Source organism: Euwallacea similis, chromosome 27 (assembly GCF_039881205.1).
Source record: "Euwallacea similis isolate ESF13 chromosome 27, ESF131.1, whole genome shotgun sequence".
Lineage (NCBI taxonomy): Eukaryota > Metazoa > Arthropoda > Insecta > Coleoptera > Curculionidae > Euwallacea > Euwallacea similis.
Genome location: NC_089635.1, coordinates 989,888 through 1,009,090, shown reverse-complemented (window position 1 = coordinate 1,009,090; position 19,203 = coordinate 989,888). Strand labels below are relative to the sequence as shown.

At 35.5% G+C, this 19,203-nt stretch overlaps 2 protein-coding genes across 2 annotated transcripts in view; both read left to right on the top strand.

Annotated features, from left to right (window-relative positions):
• Positions 1-19,203, top strand: part of Srp72 (signal recognition particle 72) — a 257,370-nt gene that overhangs the window by 160,242 nt on the left and 77,925 nt on the right. The gene's annotated exons all lie outside the window — the stretch shown is intronic.
• LOC136417306 (uncharacterized) overlaps positions 1-19,203 on the top strand; it is a 132,732-nt gene that overhangs the window by 99,542 nt on the left and 13,987 nt on the right. The window contains exons 3-5 of the mRNA XM_066402950.1: positions 3,800-3,938; positions 11,785-11,934; positions 14,892-15,035. Of these exons, the coding sequence (XP_066259047.1) occupies positions 3,800-3,938; positions 11,785-11,934; positions 14,892-15,035 (433 nt within the window). The remainder of the gene's footprint in view (positions 1-3,799; positions 3,939-11,784; positions 11,935-14,891; positions 15,036-19,203) is intronic.

Sequence of the window (19,203 nt, the reverse complement as noted above, 5' to 3'; positions counted from 1 at the left end):
AGTCGTTAGCAAACATAGATTCTCCATCCCGAAAAACCCCGGAGTGATAATTTTCAAGACATTTTCCGATTCGGTTTAATAATTATGGATAAACATTGATTTTCATAATTTAACTTTGACATCCCGTAGCTCTGTAACTATCAACTTTTGAATTAAGGTATATATGGTTAAATCGTCATATTTTGATCTCAGAAATCTATGGTGACTCTGTGTACATGGAATATTGGGACACCCTGTATATGCGCCTTCTTTAATAATGGTTCCTCGGTAACAATGCAAGCATGGTTCCATCTCATTTTTCTGTGATTCCAACAAAACTTACGTAAAATCAGCTGAATCTGGTGAAGGTGATGAGTGTCATCTTGTGTAGAAACCGCGTGGCAATTTGACCTAAAATGCTTATCTAGGTAAGCAAAATTCTACTCATATTTTCCAACAATCATGATCACATTGTTTTGCATCTTTAACCAACTCACGACACTTAGCCCTAAGTAAAGCTTACAAGCAGCCTCAAATTTGAACCCTTCGGTAAACACGGAGTGTTGATGTATAGGAGCTAAACCACTGTATGCATAACAGCTTAATTAAGTTTTTGTAAGTAATATTTAGATATTTAAGAGCTCGTGTTGGATATAGTCCTGCATTTGACAGGCTTAAACTGTAAACAGATTTGACATAGCAGCTAAATTCGCGTGAGGAAATTTAATTTTCCCATTCAGAACAACCCCTTGTAATGTTACTAACCACCTTCAGTCAGCTAATGTTTGCTTTCCCCCAAAGCCAAAGTGTTCCGTAGGCGTTTAAACAAAATTTAAATGGTCGCAATTATGTGACGAGTTTCTTTATTCCCTTGGCGAGAGTTAGCCCAAAACTAGCACAGCCGTTTTAGGATGCGTGAGTTATACCCTCTAGTTATTCAGAGTTACATAGAGATATTTCTCTGTTTATGTACACATGGGCCATTCATATTCAGGACTGTTGGGAAAGTTGGCAAATTAGGATGCTCCGGCATTATGTTATCAAATTTTCGTTTACCCATGATGATTTTGATAATTTTCGTCATGCGAGTTTAAACAGAAATTGCGGTGAAACATTTTAATCTATTAATAAATCTTGTTTAAATTTGGATTATCTAAATACTGTTTACTAAAGGCTAAATCTTGCAAGTGCAACTAATGGCCTCTTGGATCATTACCTTCGTGGATATATGATTTATATATGCTCGTTTCCGAAATGTATATTTTATTTATGGTAATTTGATGGTATTTCCGGAAAACTAAATTGGTTTTGTCCGTTAATCCTAACCATAACTTATGTCGCTATCAACCCATAGGGCATGAAAATGTGAAAAGGAAAATTGAAAATATAAAAAATCACATATTGAAACAACAAAATGTTGCAGAAAAAATTGATGAAATTAATCCGGGGGTTATCTGGGATCCAAATTAGTCGTTGTAAGTGAAAGACAGGACGTCACAAAGTTCGAAATTTTAATGAAAAATTTACAGCTTTTGGCGCTGATATTTCGGAGATTTTTGGACGAATTCGCATAAGAAAATACATAAAATTAATCATCACTATGAGCTCCAGAAGCGTGCACGATCGGGTTTGTAATATTTCTTTTAAAATAACCCATCAAAAATGGCGATAATTTCCAAAGGGCCGCACGGATAAAAACCAATATCTAATTTAGATCTCATAGATTACTATACCTTAACAGATACCTATTGGAAACTGCCGCCACTGAACGAGGTAATTTAAACCGCTTGAGATGATTTATATGAGCCCTGAAGAGCAGTTCCACATTCTAGATAAAAAAGAAAATAGATCAGTCAAAAGATGCTCTCGTGAAATATACCCTTAACGACCATACATCCAATCACATGTATAACAAGAGTAACTGCCATTTAAACTTGTTAAGGTAGACGCAGTAAACTAAAGCATTTTAAAATTGCTTTTGTGTAACTTCAATAAATGGAGCAATACCACTGGAAATACAATTATAATTCCAGAGCGGTTTAGAGTCTTGTGTGGAGCGCTATTATACACTACATTAGAGTTTCGAGTCGTTTTCAGTTTAATTCTTGTTATTGCCAAAAATTAAAGCTCTACTCAAAAGGTTTAGTTTAGTTTTGTAATTAGGTTCCCTCTAGATAGGTTGTTAAGATTTTTAGTTTGAAGGGTATTTTGGGCTGAAGGGCTTAAGGATGAAATATGCTAAATTGTGTTAGTGCTATCGATAAAATAAATTCCGATAATGGGATTTCTCAAAATTCCCCACTTCTGCAACAGAATTACGAAAGTGTTCTTTGTTGTTCTTCTTGCTTATGAAATTCTGCAATTAACAAATTTTTCTCCTCCTCAAGAAACCCTTCTTTTTCGCTCTCTAACTGTGATAGTTGAAAAGATATGCGCTGTTCAATTCAAACTTGTTTGTTGCTAAATCAACCAAAAAAACATTTTTATCTCGAAAACGGTTCATCATAGCTATGGCATATGATATATAAACTGGAGTTTAAATGTTTCGAGCAATTCGAAAATGTAATAAAATACAGGGTGTGCCATATAAAATAACAAATTTGTTGTCAGTTACATATAGATCTGGCAACGTCGCAATGATACCAATATTTTAATTGAACAAATCAAACTTCATTACATCGGTATCCAAAATTTCAGATCTCTAGCTATATTAGAACCTCGTTAACTTTTAACAGGACACTCACCGTGAATGACCCTGTATGCCTAATGGTCAGACACCATAAAATGCCTTACAGGTAGTACAATGGCATCTAATAAATACTGTGCTGATAGTAAGAATAAATTTTCTTTTGATAAAGCTTGTCCAAAATTTCATTTTCGGAAATCACACAGTCGTGTCTAATTGCCATTATCAGGATATTAAACTATTTTTATAATTAAAAAGTGTGTTGCAGAGAATTTAGGAGACGAGTACGCTGGAACTAGCCAATAGAATCAGCTAAAGTCCATCGATCGTAGAAGTTTGCAGGAGTATCCACCCAATTCGACTTGCTTGCCTCGGGTAACACCATAGGCATCAGTTTATCCCACAGAATTGTAGAAGTTTTCCTGATAATGCAGTGAGCGGAAGATTTCTTACTTTGTAATTCAGTCACACCCCTAGAACGATGTTTTATACATTCTGTGGCTTTAAATCACGAAGCTATTCTGGTCCAAAATCAAGCAATATTTAAACTTTTGAGAACTTTTTTTAAGTCTTTCTTTTTGGACTGATTCCAACACCCAGTAAAAGCACTCTTTAAACTCCAAACGCTATCGATACCTCATAAAAAATATCCAATTTTTCAAGCATATACTTGAATAAACTGACTCTCAATAGAATTGCTTTTGTTTATGAAAGAAATAAAAAGTTCTTATTCCCTCTGAAAATGTCTCAGTTCGTTTAACACTCCAGTTAGCTCACTTAAAAAGAAAAATTCGTATTTAAGCAGATTTCAATGATAATGTGCTACACAGCCCTTCTTTGCAAAGATATACGAAAAGGAAAAACATTTAAATATCCATTCATTCACCAGATATATCCCTGTACGTGATATGAATTCCCCTGCATAAAATATGGTGACATTGAGCCATCTAACCGAAATTAAAAAGATATCAGTGTGATTCGAAAGTACATTACCGCAAAAGTAGAGGCTTAAATCAGTGCAAAAACGTGTCTGCGGTTTTTCGAAATTTAGTAATTTTTAAACACTTTAACTCAAAATGTACCATTTTATTCAACAAATGTCTCGGTGCAACCGATCTAACTGACGGTACCTAGTACTCCTTGTTGCAGGCGGTGGTGGAAGCCTGCCAGAAGAAGAGGCAATGCAAATTAAAGACCTCTCCAACGACCTTTGGAGGAGATCCTTGCCCTGGAATTCCAAAATACGTCGAAGTAGCCTACAAATGCAAACCCTGTAAGTACTAAACTTCTTTTTACGATACTCGAAGTTAATGCGCTTCTTTTGTTATTTAAATTTCTGCCCCCAGGATTAGCAAAGAAAGCTCAGAGAAGGGGATACATAATTAATGGGATCGCCTTGTTCTTGTTCTTATGTACCCAGGAAATGTTTGAATTACTGCCATTTACATAAGTGTCTCACGTTCTTACACACTTTTTCAACTATTCTTTTAAACTTGTACTGAATAGTACCTATTACAACAATCGCGTTTTTAGTTAGAGATTGTAAGATATTTAACGAAATTTTAATCCCTTGGGGGTTCGTTTAAGTGCCCTATAATCCCCTGATATCCTTTAAATGGGAAAAATCTACAGAAACTCATTTTAGTTAACAACGGTCTTTATAGTCCCTCACAGAGTTACTTACAAATGCAGGCGGTGTAAGTAATTTGGCCCATACATGCTTTGTAGTTATATTAGCACAGGTTAATGGCTTGTTCCTTTTGCCTCGACCGGATCAATATCTTCACATTCGCCGGACAAGACTCGGGTACAGATTCATTTGTATTAATTAGCCGTGTACTTACTAATTGCCTTTGTGAGATTTAGTGATGAATTCTGTGCGAACTTGCCCATAATTGAGGCTAAGCAATAGATTATGTTCGGTTATTAAAGAATAACCGACTTTTTTTTAACCCGAATTTTAAAAAAATACCTAATATTAATTAATATTAAATCCGCCACGAATTTGCGAGAAAATTCAGCATCAGCGAAAATCATGGGAACATGACGTTGATGGAAAGGGATTTCTTTTCAATTTGTCGATAATAACGTCATTTTCTAATTAACCTGGTTAAAAAAAGACTCATAAAAACCGATAGAGCCGATGAGAGTCAAAAAATAATTATTATGGATTTTACGAGGGGTTTTTAATAAAAGCTTCACCTTTAAAAAAAAATACGATAAATGAATATCGTTTATCAGATAGACAGAGTGGCGATAAATTGATAAAATACAAAATCGGTTTATATAAATTTTCATAAAATAAATGTTTATAATAGGGGGGAACGTTAGTGCCAAGTCCGCAGTAGGATTGAGTATTCAAGCACAAATGGAAAGAGGATTTTCGAAAACCCGACGACACGTGTTTCTCCTTATTGGCGCCATCACACTTGTATGTGTACAAGATAGATATTCACATGGCATGCTGCGCATGTCCGAAGATAGGCACATGAACGGCACTCAATTTCTCCAGGCGCACCCCCATGTATTTATGTCTTCGAACATGCGCAACATAATGTATGTACATGTTCCTTGTACGCGCACATGTCTGATGAAGCTAATAAGTAGAGATGCGTCTCGCCAACATCCTCTTTCCTTTCTACTTTAACACCCACAAAATCTTGCGGAAATGCCGCCAACACTTTCTTTAATTAAATCTTCAACTTTCCTAATTTCCTAAATCTAATACTATTTTTGAATAACTTACGTCGAATATATTTGCGACTTCATCTTTGACCTGGATAGTGGACGTCAAAGTCACACCTCAAGCTTACGTCAACGGTATGTGACATTCGCCCGTCGTTACGACAGGGAATCTCAGGCGTCAACTTATGACGTATTTTATGACCAATATGTACTCAAAATGGCGTGAAAAAATATCTATTATCTTTGGATAGGCTTTGTTCTTTAGAATTCCACAATATTTAAAAATTTTAAACTCGTTTGAAGACAATCGATTAATCGGGATTTCAATGAAGAGGTTCACTGAAAGAAAAAGATGTTTGACAATGAATAATAGTAAAAAATGCTAATATTAATTAATACCAAATCGGTCTTTATTTTGAGGACAATTCCGGGTTTCGTAATATAACTAAAGTTTCTAAGTTTGCTCCCTTTCCTAAGTCAATAAGGCAATCAAGCCGAGATCTGAAACTAATGAATCTTAAATTAAGTTGTAGAATGAATTAAGGAATTTATTGCGTTTGCTTTAGATTACGGAGAGAATTAAATTGAAAACTGCACCACCAAATTAAATTTTTCAACTGCGGGCAGTGTTAAAAATTGGGCTCCAACGAAAATCATGGGAACATGGCATTGCTGGCAATGGACTTGCGGTTGAATAATAATCGTTTAACGTGGCCCGGAATCACAAGAGATGAATTGATTTTCTAGAAGCGAGATCTCTTAGAAGTGCACGTGGCCAAGATTAAAGGTCCCTTATTAATCTTCTTGGTTGAAAACTTTTTAAAATTTCACCATTTAGTGCACCATTACCGCAACTTCACATATATATCAGGCCGAATGCCTGCTATGGATTTATATGCGATACAGCTTAACGAGTTAGTATTATAGAGATTTTAGGGTAGGCTTACATAACCCAAACAAATCCCATTTGAGTAAAGCTTGAATACTATTAACTTCCTAAATCATGTACATATTTTAGCACTCCGTTCGTCTATGTATCTAGGTTAAAAGGTATCTACTGAAGGATCATTAACAATTCCCTGTAAATGTGTGTATTTCCTATGGATGAAAAGGGTAAAGGTGCGATGGTGAAAAAGGGATATCCCCAAAAAGTGAATAATTACCAGTCGTTGTTGATGCGGTTGTCCGTGTAGTTGTAAAGGTGGCAAAAGATCAGCGTGAAATGGACGTTTGCCAAAAAATTACGGCATAAAAATTGCATTAAAAAGCAATTTTCGTGAGGTGGACCCCAATTGTCCCTTATGGTGAATGACGAAAATAAATTGCAAAATAAAGTCTATATTATATTGTGTCTCTGCCAATAGAATTACTTTTTCGGCTGGAACATAGGAGAGTGGAAAATGAAATTCTTTCTACCCCTAAAAGCTCAATAAGAAATACCTAATAATTTCATCAGATGAAAGCAATATTAGTGTTTTATTCGAATATTTTTATTTCTTATCTCTAATATCGCATACACAAAACCACATTTATTTTAAGCCAATTTAAACCCAGTACAGCTGTAATTCCTCCTATTAATCTTCGTCTAAGAAACGTGCAATTTGACAACAAAAAGGCATAACTAAGGGGTTTTGGAGGTTGGAAATAAGTAGAATTTAGTGTTTTCATTATCGTTAGTCTGAATATTGTAGGTGCCATTATTTCTTCATGATTTTCAGAGAAAGGAGAACTAACATTCTATCATAATTACGTAGATATGTTAAGTTTTGGGGATTCCTACACGTGTGTTGTGAGATTTCGAGAAACGTGGAAATTTACTTTGACATTAAAAAGGAGCTTTCTCTATAAGCCTATGAAACGGAGTTGAAATATTTCCTGCAATTTGCGAGATACGAAATCGACGACTTATAACCTTTAACTGGGGTATTCTGGCTCGACGTAGGATCCGCATCAATCGATATAAGCCAAACATACTATATCAAAAAATGTCGAAACTTTTGAGGGGTTCCAATAATTCCTCATTAGTTTTCGGGAAAAAAAACAAAATCCTGAAGTATTCCGGAACTCGAAAAGAAATATCTATAGCAGTTTTGAAGTGTTTCAATGATTTCCTGCGGGTAAGAAATTTATAAGAAAATAAACGATGAGCTTTAGGTGGGCCAGAATTCCCTAGGAGCTCTCACTAGCAGAGTGGCAACCTCAAAATGTGGAAAACTCAATTGATTACCAGAAATATCGAGTTTATCATCTCAATAATTTACATGAGTAAAAGGCTCTAGATCGCCCAGGCTTGTAATTTGGGTTTAAAAAAAAAAGGCAATTTAGTGAAACATTTAAGACCCTCCTCTTGCTGGTCATAGAATATCGATGAAAGGTTGTAGATAGAAGTTACGAATAGCTTTTACAAATCTATTTCCTGAAAAAGACAAAAATAAAACTGTTTCCGCGAAATCGCGAGATAAAACGACTGCTTGGGGAAACCTATGCCTTCGCTCAGAAATATATTCCTTTTTTAACATTTATCTCACGTTTGAGCTTATCAAAGAATTGGATATAGATGTTTACTTCTTCTCTTTGGAGACCCAAATTAAAATATTCCGCACACGATTTATAGGCTCGCGGTTTAAATATTTGGCGACCAAATTTCGGAACGCATTTAAATTTCTAACCTTTATTGTTGCCGTTTGCGAACATATGTAACTCCAAAATATTACCGTTCAACTAAATAACAGCGTTACTCAGTAAACCAAATATCATTAGGTTTAATTGTTACGAAACATGGTGGAAAACAATATCGCTCAATAGGAAACTCCCGCTTCACGCTTCGTGTAATAATTGCAAAGCAAATTTAATTGGAAAAAATCCATGAAAATAAAGTCTTTTGTTTTTAGTATAAAAATATAGGAATTTTTTCCCGCTTTGAACTCTAATATTTCGACTCCCGCTAATTGGTTTAGTATTATTTTAGTTTTCCAGCAAAACTTTTTATATGTGTTTAAACACTAATGGAATGGGCTAACGGGGCATGAAATTTTCCTCCAATTTAAATTCTATTTATCAAAGCTCTTCCAATTTAGCAATGTCTAATACACCAATTAGTTAGATTTAAAGTTTTTCTTCTGTTGTTACCTCACTTTTCAAGGAGAGATTTATAAGGGAAGAGTGCACGCCGTTTCCAAGTGCCAGGGAAATAGATAAAGCATTCAATTTGTGACTCTCCGGATTTACCTTGAAGTATTTAAGGAATTTTACGATTAATTAAAATTAGTCCCTTTCAAAATTAAAGGCGACTTGTTCGTAATAAGGAAACATTTCTCCTCGGGGTTATTTAAAGCTATTGTTCCATTTTAGACTTCCCGGGTAAATATCTGGTCATGTTGAATAAGCTTTTAAATATTTTATAGCGGATTAGAGTTTGCTTTACATGCATTACGCTGAAGCTTTTTCAAAAGATTTTCCAAAATTCCCAAGGTATATTTATGGGATTTTTAAAGTGGAAACTCAGGCGAAGGGTTTTTTACAAGATTACCTTTACTGACATTAAAACATTAAGTTATTACACATAAAACTTACAAAGACACAACTTCCTTCGGAGATTTGATACTGCAGGATTTTTTTGCACCATAAAATAGATTATTGAATTTTTTTACCAATCGAAGCCGACAAACGTTTCATTCTCACTCCCACACAATCGTATAGAATCAGGGCCTTGTCGACTATTTATTACACTAATCCCGCAAATACTGCAAAGAGCACGAAAACATAAAATAATCAAAATAAATAAATGTTAGATACGAATGTAAGCTGCATTGCGCGCTTTTTGCTAATATAGATAGCCTATTACATCCACGCCAAACAAACTCCACTATGTCCATAAATATTTAAATTTAACAAGTGATAACTCTTTAAGAGGAATATCAGCTTGTTGATCTCTGCTTCGCACATATCTCAAATTAATATTGTTCTGCTGGATAGTCTTTCACAAAATGATATTCTATATTCATAAATTTAGATCACCGAGTTTGGAAAGTAGAATTTCATTATTATGCATGATTGGTTGTCTTCAAATATGATCAGAGAAAACACGCGATACATTCGAAAGGGTGATTAAGGAATAAACTTTTTGTCAAGCATCAGGACACCTGTAATACTCCTCCAATACACTGTTTGCAAAATTTGAGTCCACATGGATCTCAAGGGTACATTTGAATCTTAACTCTTTTTTATTTTATTAAATAAATTTAATTTTCCTTTTTTTAGTTGGTTTTAAATATCTCGAGACACTCATTGCAAGACTCGAACGTTCCTGGCTATGTTCATTCTAAAACTATCTAAGATAAGTCACCGAGGAACTCAAGTCAGGTCTCGATTCTAACATAACATCCAGCGGACTTTCTATTAATTCACATGAGAAAATTTATTCGAACTTGATAATTCGTTACTATCCGGAATACTCAATTAAACTTGTATAAGATTTTAATTATCAAGGCATTCTTTACTAAAAGAGCTGAGAGAATTTACAGCTTATCGTCTTTGATATGCTGCAAATTCTCGAAATTTTTTGAAAATATCATCAAGTCATCAACATACACTAATATGAACATGTAATCCTTAAAATCTAACCATGGATCTTTTTTGGATTTCTTGAACCCTTTTTTTAGTAAATTATTATTTAACATCAGATCGATGCCCGTTTCAGGTCATACAAAGATTTAGATCATTTACATACTAAACCAGGACAAAACACTTCAAGACCTTTAGACTGAAACTTATAAACTGGGGGTTCCAAAACTCAATGAAAAAATTCTAGATTAGTCTCATGCTGCATTAAATACTAATTATATTGCAAATGCAATGCTAGTAAAACACAAAGAGTCACCAATAGACTTTTCAGGTTCAACGGTCAATGCCTGTACATTTCCTTGTTTATCCACGTTCTCATGCAAAATTACATTTCTACCTATAATAACTTTGTTGTTTGCTCAGTTCTATAGCCAACAACCATTACGTAAATAACCAACCATTATAAGCTTCTAACTTATTGAAGTCAGCTTTAGCTTTCTGCTTTCATGTGGAATCCAGTGATATGCTTCTGCTCCAAATAACTTTATTTTCTTCATGTCAAGCCTCTGTCCGAACCATATTTTCTGGTGTTTTATCATTTGTTAGAGTGCTTGTCTGAGTTCGGTTAATCAAGTAAACAACACATCTTACCGTTTCGCCCCCTAAGTGAAAGAAAAATTAGCTTTATCCATTAAAATTCGCTTTCTCCATTAAAGTACGGTTATACGTTTCAACAACTCCATTTTGTTCGGGATTTATTGGAATAGTTTATTGACAGTCGATAATGTTTTTTTTAAGTAAAAAGTCTTAAATTCTCAAAATGAAATTCGCCGCCGTTATCAAATCTGAATTTCTTAATTCGAGTACCCGCGCTTTCGCATGATTTAAGTACTTCTCGTACTTCTTGAATTTAGCAAGAACTTCACTTTCACTTTTTTTCTTGATTAAAAGGCACAGCAGTTCGAAAGTTCTAACTCGTTACATAAAATTAAGCCTTTTCTAACTGGTTACATAAGCTATTTATTTCATTAGTTTTAAAATGTGGCATTCACAATGGACTAAATTATAATAAAACCTGCATGCCAATAACATTTTTTTGATATTTCAGGAGTAATACGAAAGCGTTCCTCAATAATTATTTTTCAAATCACGTTAATCTAATGAATTTGTCGCATACACCACATCTTATTTTACGTGACAGTGACCCCATAAAAAATTGTGAAGGGGCATTAAATCTGGTAATCTATGGGGCTAGTTCATTTCATAATGTATTTTTGGTGCCCAAATGAGCTATGCAATTTGGGAAAGTCGAATTTTTAACACACAAACAAATGTTTTGTTAAGTTACAAGGCATTTTTGGAACTCTTTAAAAATCCCTATTAAATAACGCTTGATATCTCTGGTGATCAATGTTATAATGCCACAATCAAATCGCTTAAAATTTAAAAAGTTTCCAGAGATTTTTGGAGTACTACATGAATTTTCGGAGGGTTTCCGAGGAAAGTTCAGTTAATTATAGCATCTTAAGTTTGCGTTCAGTTATATGACTCTACCACAAAAAAGCCGGGAAACTATGGCATACCCTTAACTATCCCATTCTTTGTTTGTTGTTGCCAAAATAAAAAGGAACTTTAATGAAATTCGCTAATAAAACGAATTTCTAGTCGATTGACGATAAAAAGAGGAAATGGAATGCTGCAAACAAAGAAGTCAAGTTTTCTGTGCTCTCTTACTTATTGCGAAATAATTGAGTTTTGCCGAAGACAATTGGGTGTTTACCTGTTTGAAGACCAAAATACCCCATTCAAGTGTTTCTAAATCGACAACTCCACAATGCGGTCCCATTTAATATGAATTTAAAATTTTTCAGATGAGTTTCGGAGCAAAGTGGCCTGCGAAAATGAGCGAATTCAACTCAAGTGCAATCCAAATTTTAGAGTGGCCGTATACAGCGCGAGTTATGGGAGGACTCAATATGAAAGCAACCAATGCCCTCAGCTTCAAGGGGTCCCCGAGGAGAGTAAGTCGATTGATTTTTATTATATTATTATAATTTCGCCCTCTTCTGGAGGTTGTTTGTTCTGAAAGGAACGCGTAGGTGGTTAAATTATCCAGCGGAGTATCAGATATCTACGTAGGAGCTGTTTTTGAGTTGGTTTACCATTATATTTAGCCCAAAAGCAAATGGTTTTTTGCATCGTTTGTTCCTGAAATCTGTCTTTGTTGCGGCGAAGAGGCAAAGCTATAAATTTTGTTGCCTCTCTGAGTCGTCTACTTATCAAATATAGTGTACTGAACCCGTGTCAAATTAACCCTTTCTCTCTGAGCTTAATGACCCAGTATTGGGGCGAAGTACGTATTTAATACGTACGTAGCTTTATGCATAAATTATTTTGTTTCAGACTTCCCAATCGGGAATACATTCCTGAAAGTAAAGTTTTGATATAACCTAACGACTAATCTCCTGATTGTCTGAAAGCCTGTTATTCGTCATTCTTTTTGGACATTGTTTAAGAGGATCATATTCGAACCAAACGCTGGCACTGTAAAATAAATATTGAACGCTTCTTCCATAAATTGTGCTTAGCGCTGATTGATGTTGGAACAAAATTGAAAAAAGAAGTGTCTGGAAAGCGTCCACTTTAGCTAAACTTAATAAAAAATATTAAAATTTCAAATGAGATGATATGCGATGGCAATCCTAACGACAAGGCAATTCGCTTTTGGTGAAAACTTGTTAATTATTCAAGCCGGATACAGAAGAATACACTCTGTTTGGGACGGAAATACAATTTCCATTAGACGGCGGCCTATTTAACTTAAAAAGAGCTTAAACATTTGAAATTTCCAGAATGACACCCCCGTGGATTAATAAATATTGTCATATAGTATTCCCAAAATATTGTGGCAAAACTCCGAGGCCCGGAAGCTATTCGTGTGCATTCGAATGGGAAAACGTTTCTCCTAACTTATAGTGCAGCTTTCGTTCATAAAAGGCAATTCTATTATGTGCCCCCATTCCTCTATTCAACCCCGGTTAGTATTTATTTCTTCTATAAAGAAATTGCGACAAAAGTAATACAGTCTTTTAAGGGCTGACAAACTAAGAAGCTTTTAAACTTTAAGGAAAGTTATTAGAAGATGTATCGAATCGGGCAAAGAAAAACGATTTCCGTCGTTATTTGTGTACGAAATGAAAATAAATAGCTTTGTTTAAGTTGAGACTAGTGGGACTCGTGGGGAAGAACTTAACAAGGGCTTGACGGTTTGCCCAATCTTAATTTTGGGCTTAAACCTGGATATGTTATGTGACGCTAAATCTTAAAAGATTACGGGCCTAATTTAGCGTATAACCAATTTCAAGTTAAGGGTTGTCCCAATGTGGCTTCAAAACACCCCAGGAAGGGGCTTTCCATTTATTTTAAGAGGAGTTACATGTCACAACGGAATTGCGGTCAACATTTGTCCAATGTTAGAGGAGGTTCGTGCCCTTGCCATTTTTCAAACTTTGAAATTAAGAGCATTCCAAGAGTTTTTGGGGGCATGGAAATGGAAATGAAGCTGCCTCAAACTCAAATTCCGAGATTCTTGACTCTTAATTGAGGTATCTGGGGTCAAAAAAGATACTAGACTGCTGCGAAAAAGAACACTTCAGAAATTTCGAAATTTTGCAGGAGACGTTCAAAGAATTTCAGGTATCTACTTTTTACATTTTCTCCAACTTTAAGCGGCAAAATCGTAAAGCAATTGCGCTGAAAAGGTCACATCAAACGAGCGAATTCATGGAGCTATTGTAACGCTCGCTACACGAACATTACGAAATAAAAAATTGTAAAACATTTATTTTCGGTTTCAGGATCTGACTGAAGCTCTGACTAAAATTTTTAAGTAACACTAAGGGCCTTGTGTGGCTTGTGTACCTTGGCCCCCTAAGCTTAATTTGGCAATTATAAATTTTCTTAATTGTGTCCCGACATAATCTTTGTCAAAACTTTTTCCTTTGCTCTAATTTGAAATATGATTATTTCCTCTTTCGGCTCTTAACGGCGTTCTCTGAAATGTTCTTTTAGAATGTGATGTGCAAAAAAACAGAGTAACTGACTCTTATAATGAAGCCCGAACTAACAGGCGCTGCATAGAGTAAATTAAAAACGGTTGGCTTTTTAGAGGGTTTGGTAAACCAAAAGGGTAATTCCATGTACGCTAACAAAATGTGATGAGAATTATCCTGGAGCTAACTTTCCGACATAAACGGATTTTCGAGGAGATGCATCAAAAAAGGCCAGAAGGGCTCCGCAGTTTATTATCGATATTCCTTTGTGAGGTAACACTAAGGGTTTAAAAAGAAACCTAATGGAGTTACATTTAAAATTGGAACATTTAGTCCCCAAGTCAATTCATTCTAACAATCAGTGAACGTCCCAGGGGCAATTCCGGCCTAAACGGCAACAGCAGTGTAATTTGAGCAAAGTTTCACTCAGCTTAGAAAAATATCGTCGAACTTTTTATACTGGTGCGAGTTTCCAGGCCTGCTGACTTGCAGTTCACCTTCGGTGTTATTAACTTTAACCAAGGGGGTATTTCCGAGACGATCCTTTTTACTGATAAGAACTCTTGTTATCATTATGATGTGGCTAAGGACACGACCGCTGAACTTCGACCTTGTAAAGTCGCCTTAATCTGGTAATCTTCTTATCACTTCTTTCAGCACCTCGAAGTATTATATATGTCTCGAGTGGTGATATAAAGCAGAATTTATGCGATTAAGGAGATGTTATTCAGATCGGATGTTAACCATTACTCTAAGCGGCATTTATCACTGTATTTCCTTTCAAATTACGGTCAGTGTAATGCAATTATCGTCTTAAATTCAGCCACTTTACGTTCGACGCTATTCTGCATTAAACAGAAAAAAAGATCTAAAAGACTTCAAAGTTGTAATCCTCTTATGGTAATAAGACGCTTTTAATTTCGCAGCTTGTTTGGCGAGCTACGCTACCGAAACTGTTATGCAACTTTGCCACGGGAAAAGAAACTGCGACCTGGCAGCTGATGTAGGCACCTTCGGAAGCCCTTGCAAACCGCAATCTCGGATGTATTTGAAAGTTGTTTACACTTGTGGTAAGTTTCATTCAGCTCTTTATACTTTTTACTTTCGTGCTGCTCATTCAGCTATATATTTAATTTAAAAATCCACAACGTGAAAGCAGGATCTACAGGTTCTATCACACAAACAAAACGACCCAATTAAGCATCGAATTTAGCCAATTTTCGGATATGTAATGAATTGGTCTGTTTTTTTTTTTGTAACCAGAACCCTCAATTAACTTATTAACAGCAAATGAAGCCTAAAACTGATTGTAAAAAATAATTTTAGGCTTTGTCCTATTTCAATAAAATTACAATTTAGAGCGAGCGTACAAAACTACACAGATAACATAGAACATTTCCGGAATTTAAAATAAAATTTCTGGGCCATCTAATGAACTAATTAACGATTGTTAGTGACGCGGTTTTTAGAGCTTTTACATTCCCAAATTTACACCACAATCGACCAGTCGGTTATGGAAATGAGCAATATTTGCACTTGCCTTGATCGCATTTTTACTGAGGGAATTACAATGGATGGGCTAAAATCTTGTTAGATCCTTTGGTGTGAAGAATAGACAATTAATTAAATTTCTTGGATCCGAACTAGATTAATAAGATGTTAAGGAAACCTGTTAACGGCATAAAGGGATGCATTTTCAATTGCATGTCTTACTTACGAGGGTAATCTCAGAAGTACCCCACCTTGACATATACACGGAACTTTTTTTATTAAAAATTTGTCTATATTACAAAGACCTAACCTTAAAAAGCTTATGTCTAAAGTTTGAGGATGCTACGTTAATTTTTGTTTGCTTTGGAGCCGTTTTTAGTGAACGTTTATCGAGATTTTGTCAATATGAAAAAAATTGGTCATCGCCACTTTTATTCGAAAGGCTTTAATCCATCCAACATCAAAGTGAACTTAAATTCTACAGTCGGGGAATCTGATCCTTCGGTAACAACTGCAAAATATTGGGTGGCAGCGATAGCGAGCTGCCCAGACAAACTCTGAGTGGTCGACCCAATGAGGTGGCCACTCCAGAAATTGTAGTGAAAATCCACAAAACTGTACTGGAAGGCCGTCGGCTAAAATCGCGCGAATTAGCAGACATGATTCGCATTTCAAAAAGTACTATACATCGCATTTTGAACGAACAATTGGGTATAAGAAAGCTGTGCGCAAGAGGGGTGCGGCGATTACTCACAATTGAATAAAAAGGGAGTGTTTGACAAAATTTCACTGCAATAAAGCCAAGTTTTTGCGTCAATTTATAACAATGAATGAAACATGAGGCCATCATTTCACACCTGAAACGAAAGAGCAGTCAAAACCATGGACTCAAAGGGGAGAATCGGCTTCAAAAAAGGAGAAAACCGTTTCATCATCAAGAAAGGTGAAGGCGTCAGTTTTTTTAGATGCACGTGGGATAATTTTTATTGACTATCTTCCTAAAGAGAAAACAATAGACGGAGAATATTATACAAATTTATTGCAATGCTTGAGAGAAGAAATTAGGAAAAAGCGATCGCATTTGGCGAAAAGGAAAGTCTTGTTTCATCAAGACAACGCACCAGTCCACACCTTCGTCATCGCGATGGCCAAAATCAATCAATTTGGTTTCGAAGTTTTTCTTCACCCACCCCATTCGCCAGATTTAGCCCCCTCAGATTAATTTCTATTTCCAAACTTAAAAAAATGACTCGGCGGAAAGAGATTTGCCAATAATGAAGAGATGGAATCCGAGATTGATGTCTATTTTGGAACATCCGAAGCTTCTTATATAAGCAGGGTAGAGTAGCCATAGAAAATGCGTCAATTTCGAAAGAGATTATGGTGAGAAATAATGTAATATTTTCCATTTTTTTTCTTTAAGTGTTAAATCGGGTACTTCTGGTACTATTCTGGTACATTGAGCTGAGCTGCTACGCAATGCGTAATCAGAAATGCGGATTTTTGGACAATACTTTTTGGGGCAATTCTGCAGATTTTTTATTAAACTTGACCTATTGTTGTGGACTAAGTTTCAGGATATTAACTAAATCCTAACTGATCATACTATATACAACATTCAAGACCTCTAACTATGCTAAAAAGACCTTAAGACCTTAGGAATTATCAGTAACCGTAACTGACCTCAGAAAATAATTTGCAAAGTTTTTGAATTGATTTTTGAGTAAGTTTTAACTACATGCACCCGAAGTGCACATAAACGTTACTTTCATTCATCATTCAGCATCTTGGACTTTAGGGGATTTTGACTTTTTCCAAATGAAAAAAGTTCAGATTTTCTTACTAACCCGGACGAATCCTAAGGATGAGTTATTTTCAACATTCTTGACCAACCTTAACCGACCGTAAAGAGTAACTTAAACAAACTAAAGTTGGCATTCGATCTCCTCGGGCAATACTGAAGGTGCTCCAATGTAGCTTAGAGCTCCTCGAGTGCTCTCGAAACTCACGAACGGCAGCAATAGACATATTAAGACAAATAATGAAGTCTATGAATATTAAATATGCGTGTATATGTATTTCGAAATATTTGATTTCCTTTCCATAAAACTTCCGCCGAAACCACTTTACCATATGCACTATAGCTCCAAACTTTTTAAAGGAATTGCAATGCCTGCCTTGAAGTTTGTGTTAAAACGTTCCGTTTTGAAATTCCATATCTGCGTTTCCGTTGTGTATTTTCCTATAAAGTGGAGTCAGGCGATAATACACTCAACCTATCGCGAAATAACATACGAAAGTGTGCTTATTTTACGAAAGTCTTATCCAAATGTTGCAAAATAACATGAAAGTATTGACAGCAAATAACAAGAAACCAAAGCTTTCACTTGGGCGTTCATTCTTGTTTGCAAAGGTCATCAGGCAACTCGGATGAGATGTGAAAATTTCTGGTCAATGTACTCTCTGGATTCAACGATCGATCGGAGCTCCTTGAAACTCACTTTATGATCCTACTTGTTTTATATTTCCGGATAGATTTTATGATGTCTCGAAAGTGCAACAACGCAAAATCAACATCACGAAATGGACACACAATTATAAAAGGGAGTAAATTTATTCTGGAAGTAATAATCACAAATCTAATTCCCATACTCCCAGCATCAACCGCCAAATAGCATTTCGTCCTTTTGCAGAGTTTCTTGTTGTACAAACGACGTTCGTGTTCACAATTTTAAGAAGGAACAATTGTTTGCCATCTGGGAAACGTGTCTTCTTTGGGTCTATGACGTTCTTTAAAATGTGAGAAAAACCCGGATAGAATTGTTAACATTATTAGGTGTTTCCAACGTTACGTGAGTTCATTCAAAGATTTCAAGGAAATAAATATCAGCCGCACTAATAAATTTCACGTCTCATAAATTTATATCATGTATCACGTCTAATGCTGAACAACATATGAAACTCCGTAAAAGCACTTCAAACATTTTTTCGCTGTGTTTTCCAATGCAAGAAACTCCACTATTTCGATTTGTCACTGTCGCAATATTTTAGCTTTGTCACTAAGAATCCCAGATATTGCTCAGCTCAAAGTTCTTATTTAAGCATTTGTTACGTTCTTTCGACAATCATGTTATCTTATCAAAAGTGGATGGAGGCTTATTTAGGAGCGGATGCGAAAAGAAAGCCAAATACGAGCGACCACTTTCCGATGAAATGTTAAAAAGGATGAAAAGAAAAATGCAAAATCAAAGTCTGATTGAAGGAACCCCAATGGATTTGATCAAAAAGAGGCTCAAAGCCATTTAACTGAAGTTTTGGGAGAATCAACAAGAAACCAGGAATACCGAGTTAAAGTATTGTGAATGGTCGGTTGGAATTTGGTGAAAATCCTGAACATTAATCCATAACGGTTGTTTGGGTTAGTGAAAAGTTTCCATAATTGTTGCATCAGCTCTGTTTCGGGCGAGTCCAAAATATTTAAAATTATCCCCTAAAAATGAGCTCGAGACAATACAAATTTCGAAAATTAATCCCTATGGTGAGTTCAGCTTAGTCCAAAACCCTGGAAGCTATGCTTGTGGTTAAGTCCGATGTATCTAGCTAAAAATCCTGAAAATTGCTCTCTAAGCTCGATACTGGCTAATTAGAAATCCTGGAAATTGCTATTTATGGTCACTTCGGGTCATGAAGAGCACAAAGTCGTAAAAATTTTCATTAAAGGTTAATTTAAAAATTGAAGATACATCA